We start from the raw sequence: 20,202 nt of genomic DNA on the forward strand, positions 1-20,202 counted from the left end.
AACAAGCTATCATTCAGATGAATCTTATTCCAGAGAATACAGAAATGCAGAAACAAATAGTAAAAAGAAACATAACTGGATTTTTGTTCTGCTCAACAATTAGCTTTTCCTTAAACCCCATCCTTTAGCCAGGCAGAAGAGAAGTTCACTTCATCTAATAAGAAGCTTGGGGTCTTGCTCACATTCCCCCAAATTACATGATGTATCCTTGGGGCCCTGAACATTGCTATGGGGATGAGAGGGATATGCCTCAAACTTAAGAGAGCCTCCATTCTCTACAGAAAGCCTTCATCGGCTCAATTTAATTCATTTCTCTCATTGTGCTGTAAACTATAAACTTGCCTATGCTTTGCCCTAGACTGAGGATATGTATTTCTTTATATTCATTTGTATCCTCCTGCCTTTATTTTTACAAACAACCCGAACAGATCTTATTTGCTGTAATACAATTTGCCATCCCGCCCCATAGAAGACTCTCTGGAGCCAATAATGGCTGTAGGGTTAGCAGAGCAAATCTAGTCATAGAGAGACCTGTGGAAGGATCTGGCCATGCGGACTGCAGACTGGACCGCAAAGGCCTTGGGGTTTCTCTTCCTGGCATCCTCTTCATCTTCGATTCCTAAATCTTTCAAATGGCGCTTCTTTTTCTTGCCAGCCTTGGGACCGCTGTGTTTCTTGCGATGTTGTTTCTGGTTGCTCTCCTCCATCTTTCTCCCTTGGGTCCAGCAATCATGCGAGGCAAAAGACTTTCCTTTTCACCGAGGAACTGTAAAGTTAGGAAAAGAAAGTATTATATATGTGATACAGACTATCATTGAAGCAGTAGGCATGTCGTTGATACATAACAGCTTATAGAACTCTAAATCTCTTCTGTCTTTGTGGAAAAGATCTTTAATTCTGTAAATTTTATAAATCAACAGATGGCCCTACACCAACTTAAAAGATCAAAGCAGCAGAGAGTTTTATTCAAATGTTTTCCAAAGTCACCTCCCCAGTCATGCAATTTTACAAATTCAATGTAAATGTGGGACAGCCCCTGTGCAAACTCAGAAAAAAAAACAAGGAACATAAAGTAGCAACTTTTACTTTCATTTTTACAGTATCCTTTTCCAATTCAGCATCCTACACAGTTCCAATTTGCATGCTGGGGGTGAGGAGGGAAACAGCATTTCCAGAAAGAGGAAAGACATGCAAAGGGCGAGGTTTTTCTGCTGTATATCAAATTCCAATCTATCTATCTATCTATCTATCTATCTATCTATCTATCTATCTATCTATCTATCTATCTATCTATCTATTGGATGTGTCCCCAAAACACCAAGGTTTTTTGGCTGTATATCACAACACACACACACACACCACACACACACACACAGAGAGAGAGAGAGAGAGCGAGAGAGAGCGAGAGCGAGAGAGAGAGCGAGAGAGAGAGAGAGCCCTACAGGCCAATTGCAAGATATTTATTTTTTCCCTGGTGAAAATATTCCTGTACTTAGAAACATTCAAAGACCGGAGATCAAAGGAATAAGGTGATGTTCAAAAGAAAATAGCAACAAAGTGGAACATGCCATATACATTATATAATAAATTCTGTATGGGGTCTGACTTTTGGTACATTCTGTACACAGAAATAAAACTATACATCAATTATACTGTATAAAATTGTAAACAAAATGATAGATGAGATAGATAGACAGACTAGAGACAGATAGAGATACAGTAGACAGACAGGACAGACAGACAGACAGATAGATAGATAAAAAAAGGCAGACAGTGATAGAGAGATACAGTAGACAGACACAGATTAAATCGATCAATTGATCGATTGATTGATCGATAAAAACAGAGAGATAATAGAGACAGCAGACACACAGATTATAGCCAGACAGACAGATAAAAACAGAGATAGACAGATAATATTTATAGACAGACACAGATTACATAGATACAGATACATAGGTAGGTAGGTAGGTAGGTAAAAACAGAACAGACATAGAGCGATAATACAGTAGACAGACACAGATTACATAGATACGGACAGACAGACAGATAGATAGATGATAGGTAGGTAGGTATGTAGATAAAAAGAGAGAGAGATTATAGATACAGTAGACAGACAGAGATTAGATAGACAGACAGACAGACAGGAAGATGATAGATACAGATTAGAGACCGAGAGATGATAAGAGTAGACACAGATAAGAGAGAGGGAGAGAGAGAGAGACCTAGATAAAGAGATAGATACTCTGTGCACAGCCAACCTGAGAGGCGGGCAAAGCCTGCTATTAACGCTCCTGGCATGGCCCATCTTGCGTTCCCCACAGCAGCACCGTCCTGTTTCCAGGGCTACCGTCGGGCCCAGCTCAAAGCCATTTCCGACAGCCGCCCCCCCCCTCCACCCCCGCGAAGCCAACGGACTTCTCAAGGCCCCCTCAAGGCTGCCAAATCTCGAGTCAGGCGAGTAAAAGCACGCGGGGCCCACTCCCAGGACCGCAGCCCCACCTCCGTCTCCCCGCCCTCCTCCCTCCCCATAAAAAAGCCCAAACCTCGTTCAGACAACGCGCCGCCGACACGGGTTAAACTTACCCGGCACTCTGTCTCCCCGCATGGAACCTCGGCCGGAAATCTCTCGTTCGGTCCGATTCTTTAAAAGCGTCCCATCCGGAAACAGCGGCTCGTGTCTTTGCGTTCCGCGCTAGGGGGAAGATTATCTCGGTGACACCGGGCGCGCGTGGGGGGGGGGGGAACCATAGCAACCGGCCGAATGCGAATTTAACCTCCCCTGATCGCTGGTAGCTTGCGCCCTGCAGCCCCCTCCTGGTTGGAGTCGATATTACAGACAGATCAGTTTAGAATAGAATAGAATAGAATAGAATAGAATAGAATAGAATAGAATAGAATAGAATAGAATAGAATAGAATAGAATAGAATAGAAAGTGGAGAGGAGAGGGGAGGAGAGGAGAATGTAGAGTAGAATAGAAGAGAATAGAATATAGAGTAGAAGAGAATAGAATGTAGAGTATAGAGTAGAGTAGAAGAAAATTAGACTAGACTAGACTAGACTGGAGAGGAGAGGAGAGGAGAATTAGACTGGACTGGACTGGACTGGACTGAGCGGAAAGGGACCTTGGAGGACTTCTAGTCCAGCCCTCTGCTCAAGCAGGAGAACTTCTACCATTTCAGATAAGTGACTGTCTAGTCTCTTCTTAAAAACATCCAGTGATGGAGCATCCATGTTTTCTGAAGGCAAGCTGTTCCACTGGTTAATTGTATTACTGTACAGGTATTCCTCAACTTAGGACCACAATTGAGCCCAAAATTTATGTTGCTAAGTAAGACATTTGCTAAGTGAATTTTGCCCCATTTTACGACTTTTATTGCCACATTTGTTAAGTGAAACACAGCAGTTGTTTATTTATTTATATTTATTTATTTGTTTCCATTTCTATACCGCCCTTCTCCAAATAGGACTCAGGGCGGTGAACAGCCAAAGTAAAAAACAGAACATACAAAATTTAAAAACAGTTTAAAATAATTAAATATTTTGGCCGTAAATTAAAACAATCCAATTTAAAATCAATTTAAAATTTAACTCAAGCCAGCCCAGCTAGTTGAAATAAATAGTTTTTCAGGGCCCGATGAAAAATCCGGAGGTCTGTTATTGTACGTATCTCTGGGGGGAGGTTGTTCCAGAGGGTGGGCGCTGCCACAGAGAAGGCTCTCCCCCTGGGGGTCGCCAGCCGACATTGTCTGGCGGACGGCACCCTGAGGAGGCCCACTCTGCGAGCGTACTGGCCAGTGGGAGGCTATTGGTGGCAGAAGGCGGTCTCGTAAATACCCCAGCCCTAAGCCATGGAGCGCTTTAAAGGTGGTCACCAACACCTTGAAGCGCACCCGGAAGACCACCGGGAGCCAGTGCAGCTCGCGCAGGAGAGGTGTCACATGGGAGCGCCTCGTCGCCCCCATAATCCCCCGCGCAGCCGCGTTCTGGACCAGCTGGAGCCTCCGGGTGCACCCCAGGGGGAGCCCCATGTAGAGAGCTTTGCAGTAGTCCAGGCGGGAAGTGACTAGTGCCTGAGTGACTGTGCGTAGGGTGTCCCGATCTAGAAAGGGGCGCAACTGGCGTATCAGGCGAACCTGATAAAAAGCCCCCCTGGCCACGGCCATCAAATGATCTTCTAAAGACAGCCGTGCGTCCAGGAGGACGCCCAAGTTACGAGCCCTCTCCGTGGGGGCGAGTGATTTGCCCCCAATAGCCAGCGATGGCATCAGCTGGCTATATCGGGACGCCGGAAGCCACAGCCACTTGGTCTTGGAGGGGTTGAGTCGGAGCCTGTTTCTCCCCATCCATTAGTAACACGGTTGTTAAGCGAATTGGGCTTCCCCGTGGACTTTGCTTGTCAGAAGGTCGCAAAAGGGGATCACGTGACCCCTGGCAGTCACTTCCAACCGTCATAAATGTGAGTCAGTTGTCAAGCATCCAAATTTTGATCAGATGACCACGGGAATACTGCAACGGTCATAAGTGTGAAAAACAGTCATAAGTCACTTTTTTTTCAGCGCCATTATAACTTTGAACGGTCACTAAATGAACTGTTGTAAGTCAAGGACTATCTGTGGTCTGTGGTTTTTCAACCTGGAGCAACTTTGAGAAGGGTGGACTTCCACTGCCAGAAAACCTGAGGAATTCTGGGAATTGAAGTTCACCATTCTTATAAAATTATGCAGGCTGGAAAAATACTGGAAGAACAATTTGTGCAAGACTCGCTTGAAAGAAGGGGTGCCATTCTTCCCTCCCCCACAGAAAGGATGCATGTGGGCAAAAGGGATGCAAATTTTTCAGCTCTGCAGGGCTGGAGTGACTTCAGGTGTCTAAAAGTAAGGGAAAAAGGAAGAATACAGTTTTTGTTGTCGTCCCCCTTACAACCTCCCAAAGCAGGAGCTGTTTTTTCCATTGCAGTTTCATTGTTTCCCTGGAATGGAAAACAAATTCTGCCACCTGTGTAGTTTCCCTGGGTAGAAATATGGAAATGTTCTCTCTTGGTGGTCTCCCATCCAGTCACTGCAATCAGCAAAAGAAGATGTTGCTATTTCCATTTGGAAACCACTTCTGGACTTTGTGCTTGTGATGTAGGGGGGAAGAAACCAAAATGTTGACTTTGGATTTTTCTGATTAGATAGGTTTGTTGTTATAGAAATAGCTATTATATTACCATAGAAAAGTAAAAAGTTGATTACATTATTATTAATTTACTGTACTGCACTAAAAAGAATCAAAAGTCAGTGTTTCCCCCCTTTTACTCTTCACTTTTTTCTCTTTCCTTTCCTCTTACTTTTGTATTATTTTCATTTTTCTTTGCATTTTATATTTTGATAAACTAATAAAAAAATAAAATAAAAAAGACATTTCTATGTGAATAGATTGCTTCTCCTCCTTTATTGCTCCCTGGATCCCAACTCGTCCTGCCTTTAGAAAAACTATAAAACAACAGCTGTAAATGTCTGTTATATATAATAATAATTTTATTGACCTTTTATGCCACTCAACTTCCAACAACTCAAAGTTGGCTTGTAAAAGGCAGAGGAATTACAATAAAAATGGTAAAAGATATTTGTCTTTTAATTTGCTGTTGTTTTTATTATTCTGGGGAGGAAAAAAGTAGCACAGAAATGGAAGTAAAATTACTTCCTTTTCTAAAAGATATATCTTAGTGAAAGACAACTGACAAAAAAGAATGAATCCATTCTATACACCGAAAAAACACCTCTTAATTAATGTAAATTAAAACATACTCCTACAAACATTACAATGATTAAAGAAAACTAAGAGGAGAAAAATAAGAAAGAACAACAAACATAATATCCTTAAAAGAGTAGTTAAGATTTAAATTCCTAATTCAATCAAAGCCATGCAGAAATGTCTTGTTCACATTCTTCTTGTTTGTAGCATGTTTATCTTCTTGCTTGCAGGATTGTAAAGATATTTCAGAAATTAAATACCTATCTCAGCATCAGAAAAATAAACAGCTCTCCCTACATGAAATCATTCCCTTAGACAAGTTCCACGCTTAGGCAACATGCTTTATAATATATTAACCATTCCATATTTGACAAAGAGAATTTTATAGCTTTTAAATTCCTATAGGAAAAGAAGGATTTGCTAAGAGAAACTCAATAGTTAAAATAGTTTAAAATGGGATTTTATTGTACTTGTTTCTTAACTTATGTTCGCCGCCCTGAGTCCTTCGGGAGAATGGCAGCATATTAATACATGAAATAAATAAATAAATAAATAAATAAATAAATAAATAAATAAATAAATAAATAAATAAATAAATAAATAGCGGTCCTACTACAAACTTTTCACACACAGAGAGAAAAACACATGCACATTGTTATGTAAAAATTAAATATAATAGTTTAGCGATATATTTGTTTGTTTTGTTTCTTAATCTCAACAGACAGCAGGGACTGGAACAAGAAAAAAACAAACCAAGGATTGAATTGGGATTTTATTAACTGGACTGGGAAATAAATAGAGAAATTTGAAACATTTTATATGGAAACATTTTGTGGCAGACTCTTGCTTATGCTCTAATGATTAAAGGTTTTGCCCCCTCCCAGCCCTTTCCTGCAATCTTCTATTATCTCCATTTTGCAAATTTGCAGAACGAGGCAGCATTGAAACAATAGCTTATCAGCAGCCATTGTATATTACAGTCCACAACAGTTCATGTTTCTTTAGAAGGCATTTCTGCTATGCTTAATTGTGTTCGCTCTGGGGTAGGGTGGCGGGGAAAGGATGCTTAATCTCGCAACATCTATGAGTTTTTAAAGGATGTAGGATTACTCAACCATTTACCTGATTTATAGCTGAGTTAAAATGAACTTTGAAACAAACAAACAAACAAAAAACCATGGTTGTCTAATGATTATTGTAAGACACACCACATGTTCCATTTTCAAAGTAAATGCAACAAAACAAGAGAGATTTTAAAAGGTACGGTTTTCTTGTTGTTTGCATTTTAAAGTGCCGGCTATGTGTCTTCGTTCAATGCAGAAATTATTTATCCTTTTATCCAAGTAGTATATTCGTCTGGTGAATATGTTCCAGGGGTGAAATCCAGCAGGTTCTGACAGGTTCTGGAGAACTGGTAGCAGAAATTTTGAGTAGTTTGGAGAACTGGCAAACACCACCTCTAGCTGGTCCCAGAATGCGGTGGGAATGGGGATTTTGCAGTATCCTTCCCCTGCCACACCCACCAAGGCACAGAACAGGTAGGGAAAAATACAAAAATTTTGTATTTCACCCCTGGTCTGGGGTCCCCAACCTTGGCAACATTATGACTCGTGGACATCCAACTCTCAGAATTCTTCACCTGGCTGAGGGATTCTGGGAGTTGATATCCACAAAAATTCCCAACCCCGGACCTTAAGTAATGATCTGGCCTTACTCTATCGGACCTTCCTAGTTATTAAAACCAATCGTTGTGTTCTGGCTTTCAACATATATCTCATTATTAATGAAATTATGTAACTAAAATAAACTGGTATTTATTATGGCAAATCAATTGGGGTGGGAATGGAGATTTTGCAGTATCCTTCCCCTGGAGGGGGGTGGGAATGGAGATTTTGCAGTATCCTTCCCCTAGATTGGGGTGGGAATGGAGATTTTGCAGTATCCTTCCCCTGCCATGCCCACCAAGCCATGCCCACCAAGCCACACCATGCCCACCAAGCCAGGCCCACAGAACCGGTAGTAAAAAAAAAATGCATTTCACCACTGATATGTTCTCTCTGGTGAAAGATTTTTTTAGGCAATCTTGTCATAAAGTGAGGAGGAAGAGAAGGAGGAGGAGGAGGAGGAGGAGAAGGAGAAGGAGAAGAAATAATATTGCTAAAACATTGTCTCTATATGACCAAGCCACCTTAATGTACTTATTTCTCCTGGCCATTCGCTTTTCTGTTCAATCCACATTTGCTGAGCTGCCATTCACTCCTGATCACTCTTTCCCCAGGTTTTCCCACACCCTTTCTTAAGTACCCCATTCTCTTCAACTTGCTTGTCCTGCTTGACCTGAAAAGGTGACCTCTCACTTCCTTACACCAATTAGGCAGATGATGAGTTTTCTTACATGCAGTGTAAGGATAGGATAGCTAGCCGAACATCAGAAGTCATCATTCTGGTAGCACTTTTTTCCAATTAACCAGTGCTACTACCGTAAAAGCATAAGCTTTCATTAGCTGCAACTTGCCCTTGGATAAATGTTTTAGTTAGAAAAGATGCTACCAGTCTACTTCTGGGGTGTTTTTATTTATTTTTTAAAAGTCTATATACACTATTAGTTTTGCTTCTGTGAACAAGCATTCATTTCTTGCAGGGTGTCATATTTCTTTACATCGCTGTCTTTGATAAACACTCAGAATTGAATCATTCAGTATTTGGATTTAAGACATTTTCATGATGGAACTCAACTGGGTGGAGACCAGCAGGTTCTGACAGGTTCTGGAGAAATGTTGAGTAGTTCTGAGAACCAGCAAATACCACCTCTGGCTGGCCCCAGAGTGGGATGGGAATGCAGATTTTGCAATAACCTTCCCCCAGGAGTGGGGAGGGAATGGGGATTTTGCAGTATCCTTCCCCTGGAGTAGGGTGGGATTGGAGATTTTGCAGTATCCTTCCCCTGCCATGCCCACCAAGCCATGCCCAAGCCACACCACACCACGCCCACCAAGCCACGCCCACAGAACCGGTAGTAAAAACAATTGGACTTCACTGCTGGTAGAAACCATGAATGCAGCACAGATTTCTGAAGGAGGAGGAGGAGAAGAAGGAAAAGGAGGAGAAGAAGGGAAAGAAGAAAAAGTAGAAAAAGGAAAGGACTCAAATGTTCTGCCACATAGAGAAAACAGCCTATGAATAGAGATGATTTTGGCCGAGAAAATAATACAGAGTATGTGTACGTTTGAAATGACCCTTGTAACACCACTTGCTCTAGATGATGGAGAGAATATATTAACATCTTTTATGTTCTGGAGAAAAAAAATGCAGATTTCTCATGACTTTGAGGAATGGATTTGGATTATTTTCTTAAACCAGGAAACATACCCTGGCTGTTTTATCCATGTAAAAAAAAAATGCAGATTGCAGGAAGTTTCCATTTGTACAAAGTTGTCTTTTGTGGCTTGTGCCTTTCCCTTCCAGCCCCTTTAAAGCACCCTCATCTCTGCTATTTGGCCATTTGGACTTCTTCTTCCTGGATGCACCCTTTCCCTGAATATTTTGCATCCTTGTTGGGCCAATCATGACCATGTTTCATTTTTTTACCCAGAACTATGCAATTAAAATATTTAGTCTCAATGTGTCTTCCTTCACTTACTCTCCATCCATTCTGGGAAAACTCTACAGTTTCTTGGAAGATCCTTTGGTTTCTTTTTCTCATCACTCATCATTTTGCAATGCCTGGTTTCTAAATCTAGAGTTTGCAATGAACGAGATAGAAATCTTCCATCTCCGAGGGATTCCTGGCAGGATCTCACTTTTTTAGTTCTTCAGATAGCATTTTCTTTTGCCCATTATCCTCCAGAAGAAGACCCCTTCTTCTGACAGATAAGCAGCCCGAAGATAAGCGAAGTAGCGGCAGTTAATTCATTAACAATAAAAATTTGGAGAAAATAATGCATTTTATCAGCAGATAAGAGAGGGGGAAAAAAGACTACGATGCAGTATGAGGAAGATTACAGGAGCCACCAAAAACAATTATATCTGCCCTATTTACTTTGTAATGACGGTAAGGATAAGGCAGTTCAACCTTCCCTAAGCATGAGAACTGCTGTTTATATTCAGGAATATGAATAAAAATAAATGAGGGAAAAGACCAAAAAAAAAAAAAAAATAGAAACCCAGATGACACCTGAGTAAATGAAAAAGGGGGAAGGAGGGGGGAAATGAAAAAAGAGGTACTATATAAATGTACGTTAAGGATGATATATGCCTAACCAGCAAAATAGAAAAGAAATTGAAAGGAAAATGTGGGTAAATATAAGATCGGGGTTGCTCGAATACCATCTTGACAAAATATTGAATTGAAAATGGACACAACGACGGAGAGGGAAGGGAGAGAGGAGTAGAGGGACAGGTAGGAAAAAGAGAGGAGAAGGGAGGAAAAGAGAGAGAGAGAGATAGAAGAAAGGGAAAAGGAGAGGAAGAAAAGGAGGGGAAATAAGAGTAGGAGAGAGAGTTAGAAAGAGAGGAAGAGGGGAGGAGTGGGGGAAAGGAAGGGGAAGGAGAGAAGGGGAAGGAGAGGAGGAAAGAAGAAAGTTGAAAAGAATAGAAGAAGGGAGGGAAGGTAAGAGGGGAGAAGGAGAGGAATGGTTGTTGTAGAAGAAGGGAGATATGGAATGGTAGAAGAGCAACTTCCAATGTATTTTAAAGTTTTAGGATGAAGAATGAATCAATATGGAAACCAAAAGATAATATGTGCGATAAGAATGGTTAAAGAGATTGTACATCTATATACGTTTTATAAGAAATAAAAATAAAAAACTTTTATTAAAAAAAAAGAACTGCTGTTTACAGGCAGTTCTCAACTTATGATCACAATTAAGCCCAAATTTCTGTTGTTAAGCGAGACAGTTGTTGAGCGCCGCCCCATTTTACGATCTTTCTGGCCACCATTGTTAAGCGAATCACTGCAGTTCTTCAGCTAATAATACAGTTGTTAAGTGAATCAAGCTTCTCCGTTGACTTTGCTTGTCAGAAGGTCGCAAAAGGGGATCACGTAACCCCGGGACACTGCAACTGAATTTTGATCATGTGACCATGGGGGATGCTGCAACGGTCGTAACTATGAAAAAAACAGTCATAATTCATTTTTTCCCAGTGTGTCGTCATCGTCGTAACTTTAAAAAGAAAACCAGATAGCAGGATGTCAATAAAACATTATAGGTGCCTGAAAGAGCCATCAGAAAAACAGCTGGGAAGGAAAGGACTGTTTCAAGAGAAACTATATCAAGAGGTCAACTTGAAGTCAAGCCAATATCAATTTCAAATCAAGTCCTCTTACCCTTTAGCCAATATCAAATTCACCACCATCAGCTGGAAGACTCCAGTTGTCTGATGAAGTGAGCTACAGATCACACTATCCCAGTAGTGTTAGTTGGAAAAGGTTTAGCTTAAAAATCCTTGAAAAGAATATCTCTTAGCTGTGTGCATGCACGCACTGTGACTGTAGTTTGCTGGGGATCCAAAGGACAATGTATTTATTTACTTGTTTATTAAATGTATTAAATTTCTATAGCCACCTGTCTCTTTTCATTTACATATTTTGGAATTACTAGACTCCCTTTTCGGGTTAATTTGACCATCATCCCAGCTTCAGAAAATTGAAAAGGAGATCCAACCCACTCCTCTGTTCAAGACCAATACTTAGAACAAATGTTCTAGATGTTACAAAGAAACCCAACTTCCCATTCCATTTTCCCAGAGTTTCTTCAGGGAAACTCCAAAGTGGTGAAATCCAAATTGTTTTACTACCAGTTCTGTGGGCGTGGCTTGGTGGGCGTGGTGTGGCTTGGTGGGCGTGGCAGAAGAAGGATACTGCAAAATCTCCCTTCCCACCCCACTCCAGGAGAAGGATACTGCAAAATCCCCATTCCCACCCCACTCTGGGGCCAGCCAGAGATGGCATTTGCTGGTTCTCTGAACTACTCAAAATTTCCGCTACCAGTTCTCTGAACTGCAAAAATTTCCACTATCAGTTCTGCAGAACCTGTCAGAACCTGCTGGATTTCACCCCTGGAAAGGTGCACAAGAATGTATTTTTATCTGCAAGCCCAGATCAGGGAAATACAGGATGTTGAGTTTTGCAAAGGTCTTGAATTTGGCTGTTAAAATAAACCCAGGCCCAGGGGTACTGTCCCCGGGGAGAATGAGAAGTGAAATTAAGAGCTCCTGAGATAGATGGATTATCCAAGTGAGTAATTCTCATTTTAGCACATTTGAAAGAAATGCCTCGGTTGATCTTTATTTGCACGCTGTCTCTTTTCTCTGCCTGGGCCTTAATTCAAGGGCATTCTCTCCAGCCATGAAGGATAGCTTATCTTCTGAAATAGAAAAGACAAATCTCTTTGACATATACTTGGCTCCGAATGACTCAACCATTGACACTCAAACATCCCCCCTTACCTAAGTAGAACACGACAGGAACAATCAAGCACAGGCAACCCATTTCAAGAGCAAAGTTTATTGAAAGCCATCCCTACCAAAAAGCAGTTCCAGATACTCATTCAGTTCTTTTATTTAAACCATATTCCCCCCCTTAAGAACATTAAGAGCTCAGGGTTTAATAAATTAGCACCCAAAACTTAAAATCCATTTTAGGTGGCTCATGAATCTATTAGCCGAGTGGAATTTTCAACCAGAAACTCCAGTTTGCTCCTAGGAGAAAAGGATCCCAAAATAGTCCATTTAGACCAGTGGTGAAATCCAATTTTTTTTTTTACTACCAGTTCTGTGGGCGTGGCTTGGTGGGTGTAGTGTGGCTTGGCACGACTTGGTGGACGTGGCAGGGGAAGGATATTGCAAAATCCCCATTCCCTCCCCACTCCTGGGAGAAGGATATTGCAAAATCTCCATTCTCACCCCACTCTGGGGCCAGGCAGAGGTGGTATTTGCTGGTTCTCCGAACTACTCAACATTTCTCCAGAACCTGTCATTACCTGCTGGATTTCCCCCAATTTAGACCCAGATTTCTCCTCATCAAAAAGCCTGATTAGAGCCAGGTTAGTTAAGGCTGTTTATTTATTTCTTACATTCGCCTGCCGCCCACCTCCTTGCAAGACGACTCTGGAGGGGATTTACAACATCAAAATAAAACTGTGTGTGTGTGTGTGTGTGTGTGAAATCACAACAGAATCATCATAAAATACAAATTACAGCTTAAAGATGGGGAGGAAGGGAGGAGAATGTACACAGAGGTGGGAGCTGGGTATTAGTTGATCAAGCACCCAGTGTGATGCTTCTCCATTGGGGTGCTAGACCAACTGGTAGAGCTGGGTTTTCAGGTCCTTATGGAAGATCAGAAGGTGGGAGCCAATCTCACCTCAGAAGGGAAGATGTTCCAAAGAGCTGGGGCCAAGGCAGAGAAACCTCTTCCCCTGGATTCGGCCAGCCGGAATTCCTTGATTGATGGCATCCATAGCATGCCTTCTCTGCCATTGGGAGGAGATGTGGGGGGTCTGTCCCAAGGCTGCTCCTTGAATACCAAAGAAAAAAAGCTTCCTGTCCCAACAAGTCTGCAGCCGCCTTGGATGTTTCCCCACAACCATGGGCAGAGGGCCTTAAGTTTTCTTTCACGGTAGTCTCCTTGCAATCTTCTTCCAAAGCCTTCTGAATCCCTGCCTTGAAGGCTTCTCAAAGGCTTCATCCAATGTCCCAAATTGAGACCTTCGCAGGCCGATCCCCGCAGAAAAGCTACCTCCTGTTCCCCCTCTTCATTCGTTTTACTTATTTTAGGATTTTTAAAGAATGCCAAATCCAGTCTAAAAGTTGGCTGTTTATTCAAGGAACCATAATAAAACATTACATTAAAAGGTGGGGAAGAAGGGAGCAAGATGCACACTGGGGTTGTGGGGGTTAGGGGTGGGGAGTGGTCTTGCCTTAATCTGTTAACCCCCTCCAGAGTATGGACCCCATTGGGGTCCCAGGCCAACTGGCAGAGCCAAATCTTCAGGCCCTTAGCAAAAAGTAGGAAGGTGGGTGCAGATGTCACCAAAAATTGAATTTTGGGGGCCTCAAAACATGAGAACAAAACTCATAAATGTTCTTTCTTCATGGAAATCTTTAGCAAAAGGTGGAAGATGTATACAATCTGAATAGAAAAACGGAGTATATTACCATACAAACCAGCCTGGGATATTTGTCCATGTTTAGATGCCTCGGGAGTCAGGACCAAAAAGTTCAACGTTTTCCGTATGGAGATCCTTAGCTGGAACAGAACACGAGCAAGTTCTGGTAGAACAGAAAAGATCCCCCAGCTGTGGATTTGAAGAAATCTGCTGTTGAGATATGGGTCTTAGGAGTGGATCTTTAGAGGGTTTTGTTGTTGTGTTGGATAGGTTGTGGAAAGGCAGGGACCAATCCAGATCCAGAGGGGGATTTGGAGTCCTAGATTTAGAGTCCCAGTCCACAGAGCTCCAGCAGAGAGGCTGTTTTGTGGTGTGGAGGGATCTGCTTCTTGGGTTCCTTCCCAGAGGTAGAAATGTTCGGAGGTGTCCGATGAGTCTCCACACTGGTGTCATTGAGTCCCCCCAAACAGATCACGCTGAGAGAGCCAGTTGCCTCCTCCTGCCAACCATTTTCTCCACGGTTTAGGTTTCCTTGCTCTTCTATTCTGAAACCAAACCTGAAAAAGGAAGGAAGGATTGAGAGACAGACAAACTCTACTATATCAAAGCTGAGACATTATGGGGTTAAAAGCACCACAAGAAGTCTAAAGCCAGCAATCCAAAAAAGAGAATATCTGGTGCTCTTTGAGCTGGGCTGAAAATGTTTCATTACCCAACTAGGTAACATCATCAGTATGATTTAAGATGGGGTGGGAGTGGGGGAGTATGGGGTGAGAGAGTAACTCTGAGCCAACTCCACACTCCTTCCCCACTGACGGTGTTATCTAATTGGGTAATGAAATGCCTGAAAAGAAATAACCAAGCTCAGAGAACCAGAATCTCCACCAAGATTAACATCACAAGACAACACAACTACGGTTGTTGTTATGTTCTGGGTGAAGAATGGCGTTGAGGCCAGAGTGATTTCTAACAGCTCTTTATTCAATACTGCCTGTGAGGCAACTGTTGCTCCCTGGCTGACACAGCTCCTTTTATAGGGAAGCTGATCAGCCCACAACCAATCAAGAGAGAGTATTTTCCCGCTCCAACAGAGGACCAGACTGAGAACTTCAAATGACAACTATATACAATACGTAACACCGGTAAAAGACCTTCTCACTCGTTTACACAATTAATGCATTCTGTACGCTTTTTAAATGCTTCCTTGAAGTCCCTAAACTGGGGTGGCTTATAAATTTATTTGTGAACATATAGATTGGGGTGGGGAGGGCCTATTTTCTCTATTGCGATTGAGATCCTAGTAAGGACTGTAAACAAACCTCTGTTGTACAGGTGTTGCAACCAACAACAGCAAAAAAAAAAAAATCTTATCCAGGATCTAAAACTGACTAGAAGTACCAAATATTTGCATTTCCCCGATTTTATCTGTGCTTATTAAAGTTGCTTTAAGTACAGAATAACAGAGTTGGAAGGGACCTTGGAGGTCATCTAGTCCAACCCCTGCTCAAGCAAAAGGCTCTATATACCAATCCAGGCAAGTGGCTGGCCAGCCTCTTCTTAAAAACCTCCAGTGATGGAGCACCCACAACTTCTGGAGGTAAATTGTTTCACTACTTAACTGTTTGCACCCTCAGGAAATTTCTCCTTAGTTCTAGGTTGGTCCTGTCCTTGATTAGTTTCCATGTAAATCTTAAAGCATTTAGGTTAGCCCTGATTCAAGTTCCTATCCACTATCCCATCCAGTATGGATGTTGGATTCAATTAGATGCAATTGTGCTTTAGATTAGATATTTACAGCTCACCTGAACCCTGAGGAAGCTACAACAAAAAACACCACAAGCATCAAATAACTATCATGTCTGTCTGTCATCTATCTATCTTCTGTATCATCTATTATCTATCATCTCTCAATCTATCATCATTCATCTATCAACTTTCTTTCTACCATCTACTTACCCATCTACCTACCTACCTAACTACCTATCATCTACTTATCAATCATCTACCTACTTACCATCTACTTACCTATCTTCCTATCACCATCTATTATCTATTGTCTCTCAATCTATTAATCAATCTTCTATTAATCTATCATATACCTACCTACTACCTACCTATTTATCTACTTATCTACATACCTATCAATCTATCATCCACCTACCATCTACCTATCTACTTATATACCTACCTACCTATCATCTACCTACCTACTATATACCTAACTACCTACTATGATTCTATCAATCTATCTACCCATTCATTTAAATAGAACTCAGTTGAACATATATATGTTACCGTCAATGTGTGAGATTAGGCATTCTATTGGAAGTCTATAGAATGCCAAAAAATGGGACCTCAAAGTATGAAATGCTAAAGCCTTCAGACATTTCCTAGCCATTCTATATAATGCCAAAAGGCAAACCGGCAAATATAAAATACTCCTCCTAAAATGCCATTGTAGCCTTCTTTCTTGCAACAAGCAGGTTAATACCGGTCTTTCTTTGTTTTTTTTCTTCTAGTAAGAAAGTCCTGTGTTTTATTGGGCATTTCTTCTTTCATTTTCCTATACGTTTTTTCCAATAAAGGGTAATCTTACCTAACCCTTCTCATGACCCTCTTTGCATTCTTTGCCTAAATAGTTCTTCTAATGCTTGGATATTACATACAACGCCTAGGGAAAGTATGCAGCACATTAAAATAGCAGAGAAATTTCATGCTTTGCCTAAAAAACATTCCGTGTTCTATAGAGTTCCTAGGCCCATGATGGCGAACCTATGGCACGCATGCTGGAAGCGGCACGCAGAGCCATCTCTCTAGGCACACCAGCCATCACCTGTTGCTTTTCTGGGTTCCGGCGCATGCATGCGTGCCGGCCAGCTAGTCTTTGCGCACGCATGCACGATAGAAACTGGAAGACTAGGTGGCTGGCGCACATGCGTGCACCGGAAAGCTGAGCTTCTGGTTTCTGTCGCTCCTGTGTGAACACGCAGGGAAGCTGCTCTTCTGGTTTCCTGCACACACACACGCATGCATGCACATTCCCATTTTGACACTCACTGCCGAAAAGGTTCACCACCACTGGTATAGAGCAAGGCCAGGTGAAATACAGCAATAGGCCTCACCCACAATCAAATTGACTGGAATTGATACCTTTTCTATGCTGTTTCCCCAAAAATAAGACATCCCCTGATAATAAGCCCAATCGGGCTTTTGAGCGCATGGCAATAAGGCCAAGCGCTTATTTCAGGGTTCAAAAAAAATAAGACAGGGTCTTATTTTGGGGGAAACGTGGTACTATATAACAATACCAGGAAAGCCAATGCTGCACTAATACAAGAAGATGGGGTGAGCCCAGTGATGGGATTCAACTAATTTAACAACCGGTTCTCTGCCCTAATGATTTCTTCCAACAACCAGTTCACCAAACTGCTCAGAAAGTTAACAACTGGTTCCCCCAAAGTGGTGCGAACTGGCTGAATCCCACCACTGGGTGAGCCATTGTCAAAAGTTCTGAAGGAAGAATTCTACTCCATACTTATTACACAAGTATTGAACCTAGCACTTCTTCCAAGATATTTGGAACTCATGTTATGTTCAAAACAACCTAGATTTAGACTAGTTGAGATAATGGGTCAAAGTACTATACTCTGGTCACCATGCTACAGATTACCTGGTAATTCGGAGTCCCAGATTTGGAGTCCCAGATTTGGAGTCGCAGTCCACAGAGCTCCAGCAGAGAGGCTGTTTTGTGATGTGGAGGGATCTGCTTCTTTTCTGCTTCACAGAAGTAGAAATATTTGGAGGTGTCTGTTAGGTGTTTTGTGCCAGCCATGGCAGCTTCTTAAAAGGCCACCAGATGGGAGCAAAGAGGCACCTTCGATCCCACTGGTGGGTCAAGGTGCTCCGGCCCCTGCAGCCCCATTGGGGAGAGTTAACGGCCCTCCGGCCCCCTCACACACATTGATAAGGGAGGGGTCAGGGGCCCCTATAAGAACCCCTGCACAGGGGCTGCTCTTTGGCTCTTGTTCTAACTTCCTTCGGGACTGATCCATGGGCTCAATCCAGGCATGGATGCCTCAATGCCAGGGAACTCATTTTACCTACTTTATTTCTAAATAAAGATTCAACTTGATTTCATCCTTGCGTGCTGCCTTTTCTTGGCAGTGCCCTCAACGAACCATCGATCTTTGTGAGATCCCTCACAAAGTGGTAGCAGAGGATGGTTCAAGGCAATGCTTCCAAGCCAGCAGAAGCAAGATGCCTGGAGGTTCCAGCAAGAATCCCCAAGAGATGGATGGCAGGAAATCCCCGATTATGACCAGAAGTCTTCAATCAAGAATGGCAGCCCTCCATCCAATCCCTGACACTAGCTTCGATCCAGAGGAGGGCTCAGATGATCTCTATGCCCCCAGAGGACTCAGCAGAACGCCAGGAACCCCTTCGCACGCTTCCCTGCAGCTGCAAGCCACAGAGGAAAGCATGGAAGGCCAGCAGTCCACCCAGGACTGCCAGGACACCAGGGAGGTGGCCAGAGACCCGGCCACCCCCAGCGTAGACCAGCTCACTGGCGAGGAATGCAGAGAGCTGCTACGAATGCTCCTAGCAGCCCGAGGGATGCCAGGAGCCAAGCCGCATGGGACACCAGTGCAGGGAACCTCTGGATGCTGGGTAAGTCCCTCCCCAGGAACCAGGAGGCCACCTAACATGGCACTGGCCACCCTGGGGGCCCCTGGGGCCCCGGAGCTTTTGGTGGGAAAATTCCCGCCAAATCGCAACCTGCAGCTTTTGGGGCCAACCGGAAGCAATATGGCGGCCCCCAGGCTACCTACTCCAGCAAGGCTTGGTGGGCCTCAGCTAGGCCACGAGGCCTAGCAACCGATGGTGACCAGCCAAAGCAGCATGCAAACTGCTCGTTCCCCCCCCCCCAGGAAGCCTTGAAGTCTGCCCAGCCGCACCTGCTGCAGCAGGCATCAGAGCTGTGATCCAAGCCTTGGTCGTGGCCCTGGAGGCCACAACGAACACAACCTTGATGTCGGGGGTAGCCAGCCTCCTTCGCTACACCCAGGAGACCAACAAGGAGGGGGCATCCAGTCCGGAGCCCCCCAGCCAGGGCCCGCGCCTCCAGAGAGTCTCAGAAGAACCCCTGGGAGCTCCAGCCTTCCCAACTCCCCCACCGAGGCAACGGAGGACTCACCTCGATGTCTTCATGGGGCCTCCAACCGAGCCTTCCACCTACGACGATGGCTGCCTCCTCCGGAGTCTTCAGGACCAGCGGTGGGCCCTTCCAGGCGATCCTCAGCATTTTGGGGCCTTTCCGGCCCCATCTTGCCACCTTCACCACCCGGTAAGTGTTCCAGTACCAAGGGGGCTTCCAGAGGAATCTTCAGAGCTTCACAGGCCTAGGCCCAAGCCTGGCTCTGAAGCACCAAGAGAGAGGTCCGCTCCCATCGGCTCCTGGGCTGGAATGAGCTCTGAGCATGCCCAGTACGCTCCATCTGAAAAGGAGAAAAATAATCAGAGAAAAATACCTATATCCACCAGCAGAGGGATCCCTCTCCCATTTACTTCAATGGAACCCAAGCAGAGGTACCATGGACAACAAAATGCAACTGTATTTTCTACTCCTTTTTACTCGTCTGCTTCAGCACTCCCTAATAATTTTGAGAAATTGCATCTGGGGGTGAGAATTTCAACATATGGAATAAAGAGATACAGGTATGTCTCTTAAAAGAAGGGACCCCAGAAATGGTTTTAGACCCCTCAACTTTCCCTTGGGGGCCTCAAGAAGAGTGGTAGCACAAGAAAGCCTATACCACTCTACTGAGCTCACTGAATGCTAAATTGTACCCCAGCATTCCAGATGGGCTCACATCTGGTGAGATTTGGGGGTTGTTATATCACCTATTTAATAGTGATAGCTTGGGTTCCACCACAAGGCTTGCATCGGAGTTTTATAACACCAAGCTGAAATTTGGGGCTAGAATGGCTGAACACCTGGGAAAGTTGAAGGCACTCAGGGCAGAACTGGTGCTCAGGGACTACCCCGTGACTGAGGCCAACATGATCGCTGTTATTCTGGCATCCCTGGACAAAAGTTGGGGCAATTTTATTGTCTCACTAGAGGGAACCAGGAAGGAAGCCATGACTCTGTCCTACCTCACAGGGAGGCTCAATGAGGAAGACAAGAGGTGTAGAGATGCAGGAGAATACACCAGGGCCACAACTCAGCGCATCAATAGGAGGCACCAGAGTTCAGAGCAGGTTAACGCTCTACCCAAGTGTTTCATCTGTGACTCTGAGGAGCATCTGAAGAAGGACTGCCCCCATTACCAGCAAGGACCTAAGCATGGTTCC

General features: G+C 43.5%; 2 protein-coding genes and 1 pseudogene across 2 annotated transcripts in view; all 3 read right to left on the minus strand.

Moving 5' to 3' along the window:
• The window catches only part of BMS1 (BMS1 ribosome biogenesis factor), a 39,513-nt gene extending 36,848 nt beyond the window's left edge, over window positions 1-2,665 (minus strand). The window contains exons 1-2 of the mRNA XM_087871870.1: window positions 2,587-2,665; window positions 532-766 (exon numbers count right to left, since the gene is read on the minus strand). Coding sequence (XP_087727996.1) covers window positions 532-707 — 176 coding nt within the window. The 5' untranslated portion in view covers window positions 708-766; window positions 2,587-2,665. The remainder of the gene's footprint in view (window positions 1-531; window positions 767-2,586) is intronic.
• A 10,876-nt stretch (window positions 2,666-13,541) lies between these two features.
• Window positions 13,542-19,343, minus strand: LOC148113186 (uncharacterized). Its single transcript, XM_087871867.1, has 3 exons — window positions 19,043-19,343; window positions 17,519-17,622; window positions 13,542-14,405 (listed from the first exon to the last, which is right to left on the minus strand). Exons 1-3 carry the CDS (start codon window positions 19,148-19,150, stop codon window positions 14,174-14,176), a joined length of 444 nt encoding a protein of 147 aa, XP_087727993.1. The 5' UTR covers window positions 19,151-19,343; the 3' UTR covers window positions 13,542-14,173.
• Window positions 13,771-13,892, minus strand: LOC117669199 (U5 spliceosomal RNA; annotated as a pseudogene).
• Window positions 19,344-20,202: the final 859 nt, after the last annotated feature.

This window comes from Pantherophis guttatus, chromosome 6 (genome assembly GCF_059756535.1).
Source record: "Pantherophis guttatus breed Tessera chromosome 6, ASM5975653v1, whole genome shotgun sequence".
In the NCBI taxonomy this organism is placed as follows: domain Eukaryota; kingdom Metazoa; phylum Chordata; class Lepidosauria; order Squamata; family Colubridae; genus Pantherophis; species Pantherophis guttatus.

Coding starts and splice junctions, on each gene's coding strand:
- LOC148113186 (XM_087871867.1), bottom strand. CDS start 19,150: ATGCTGAGGATCGCCTGGAAGGGCCCACCGCTGGTCCTGAAGACTCCG. Junction 17,623..19,042: donor GGCCCCATGAAGACATCGAG/GTGAGTCCTCCG, acceptor TCTGTGAAGCAG/AAAAGAAGCAGATCCCTCCA. Junction 14,406..17,518: donor CTGGGACTCCGAATTACCAG/GTAATCTGTAGC, acceptor TTCCTTTTTCAG/GTTTGGTTTCAGAATAGAAG.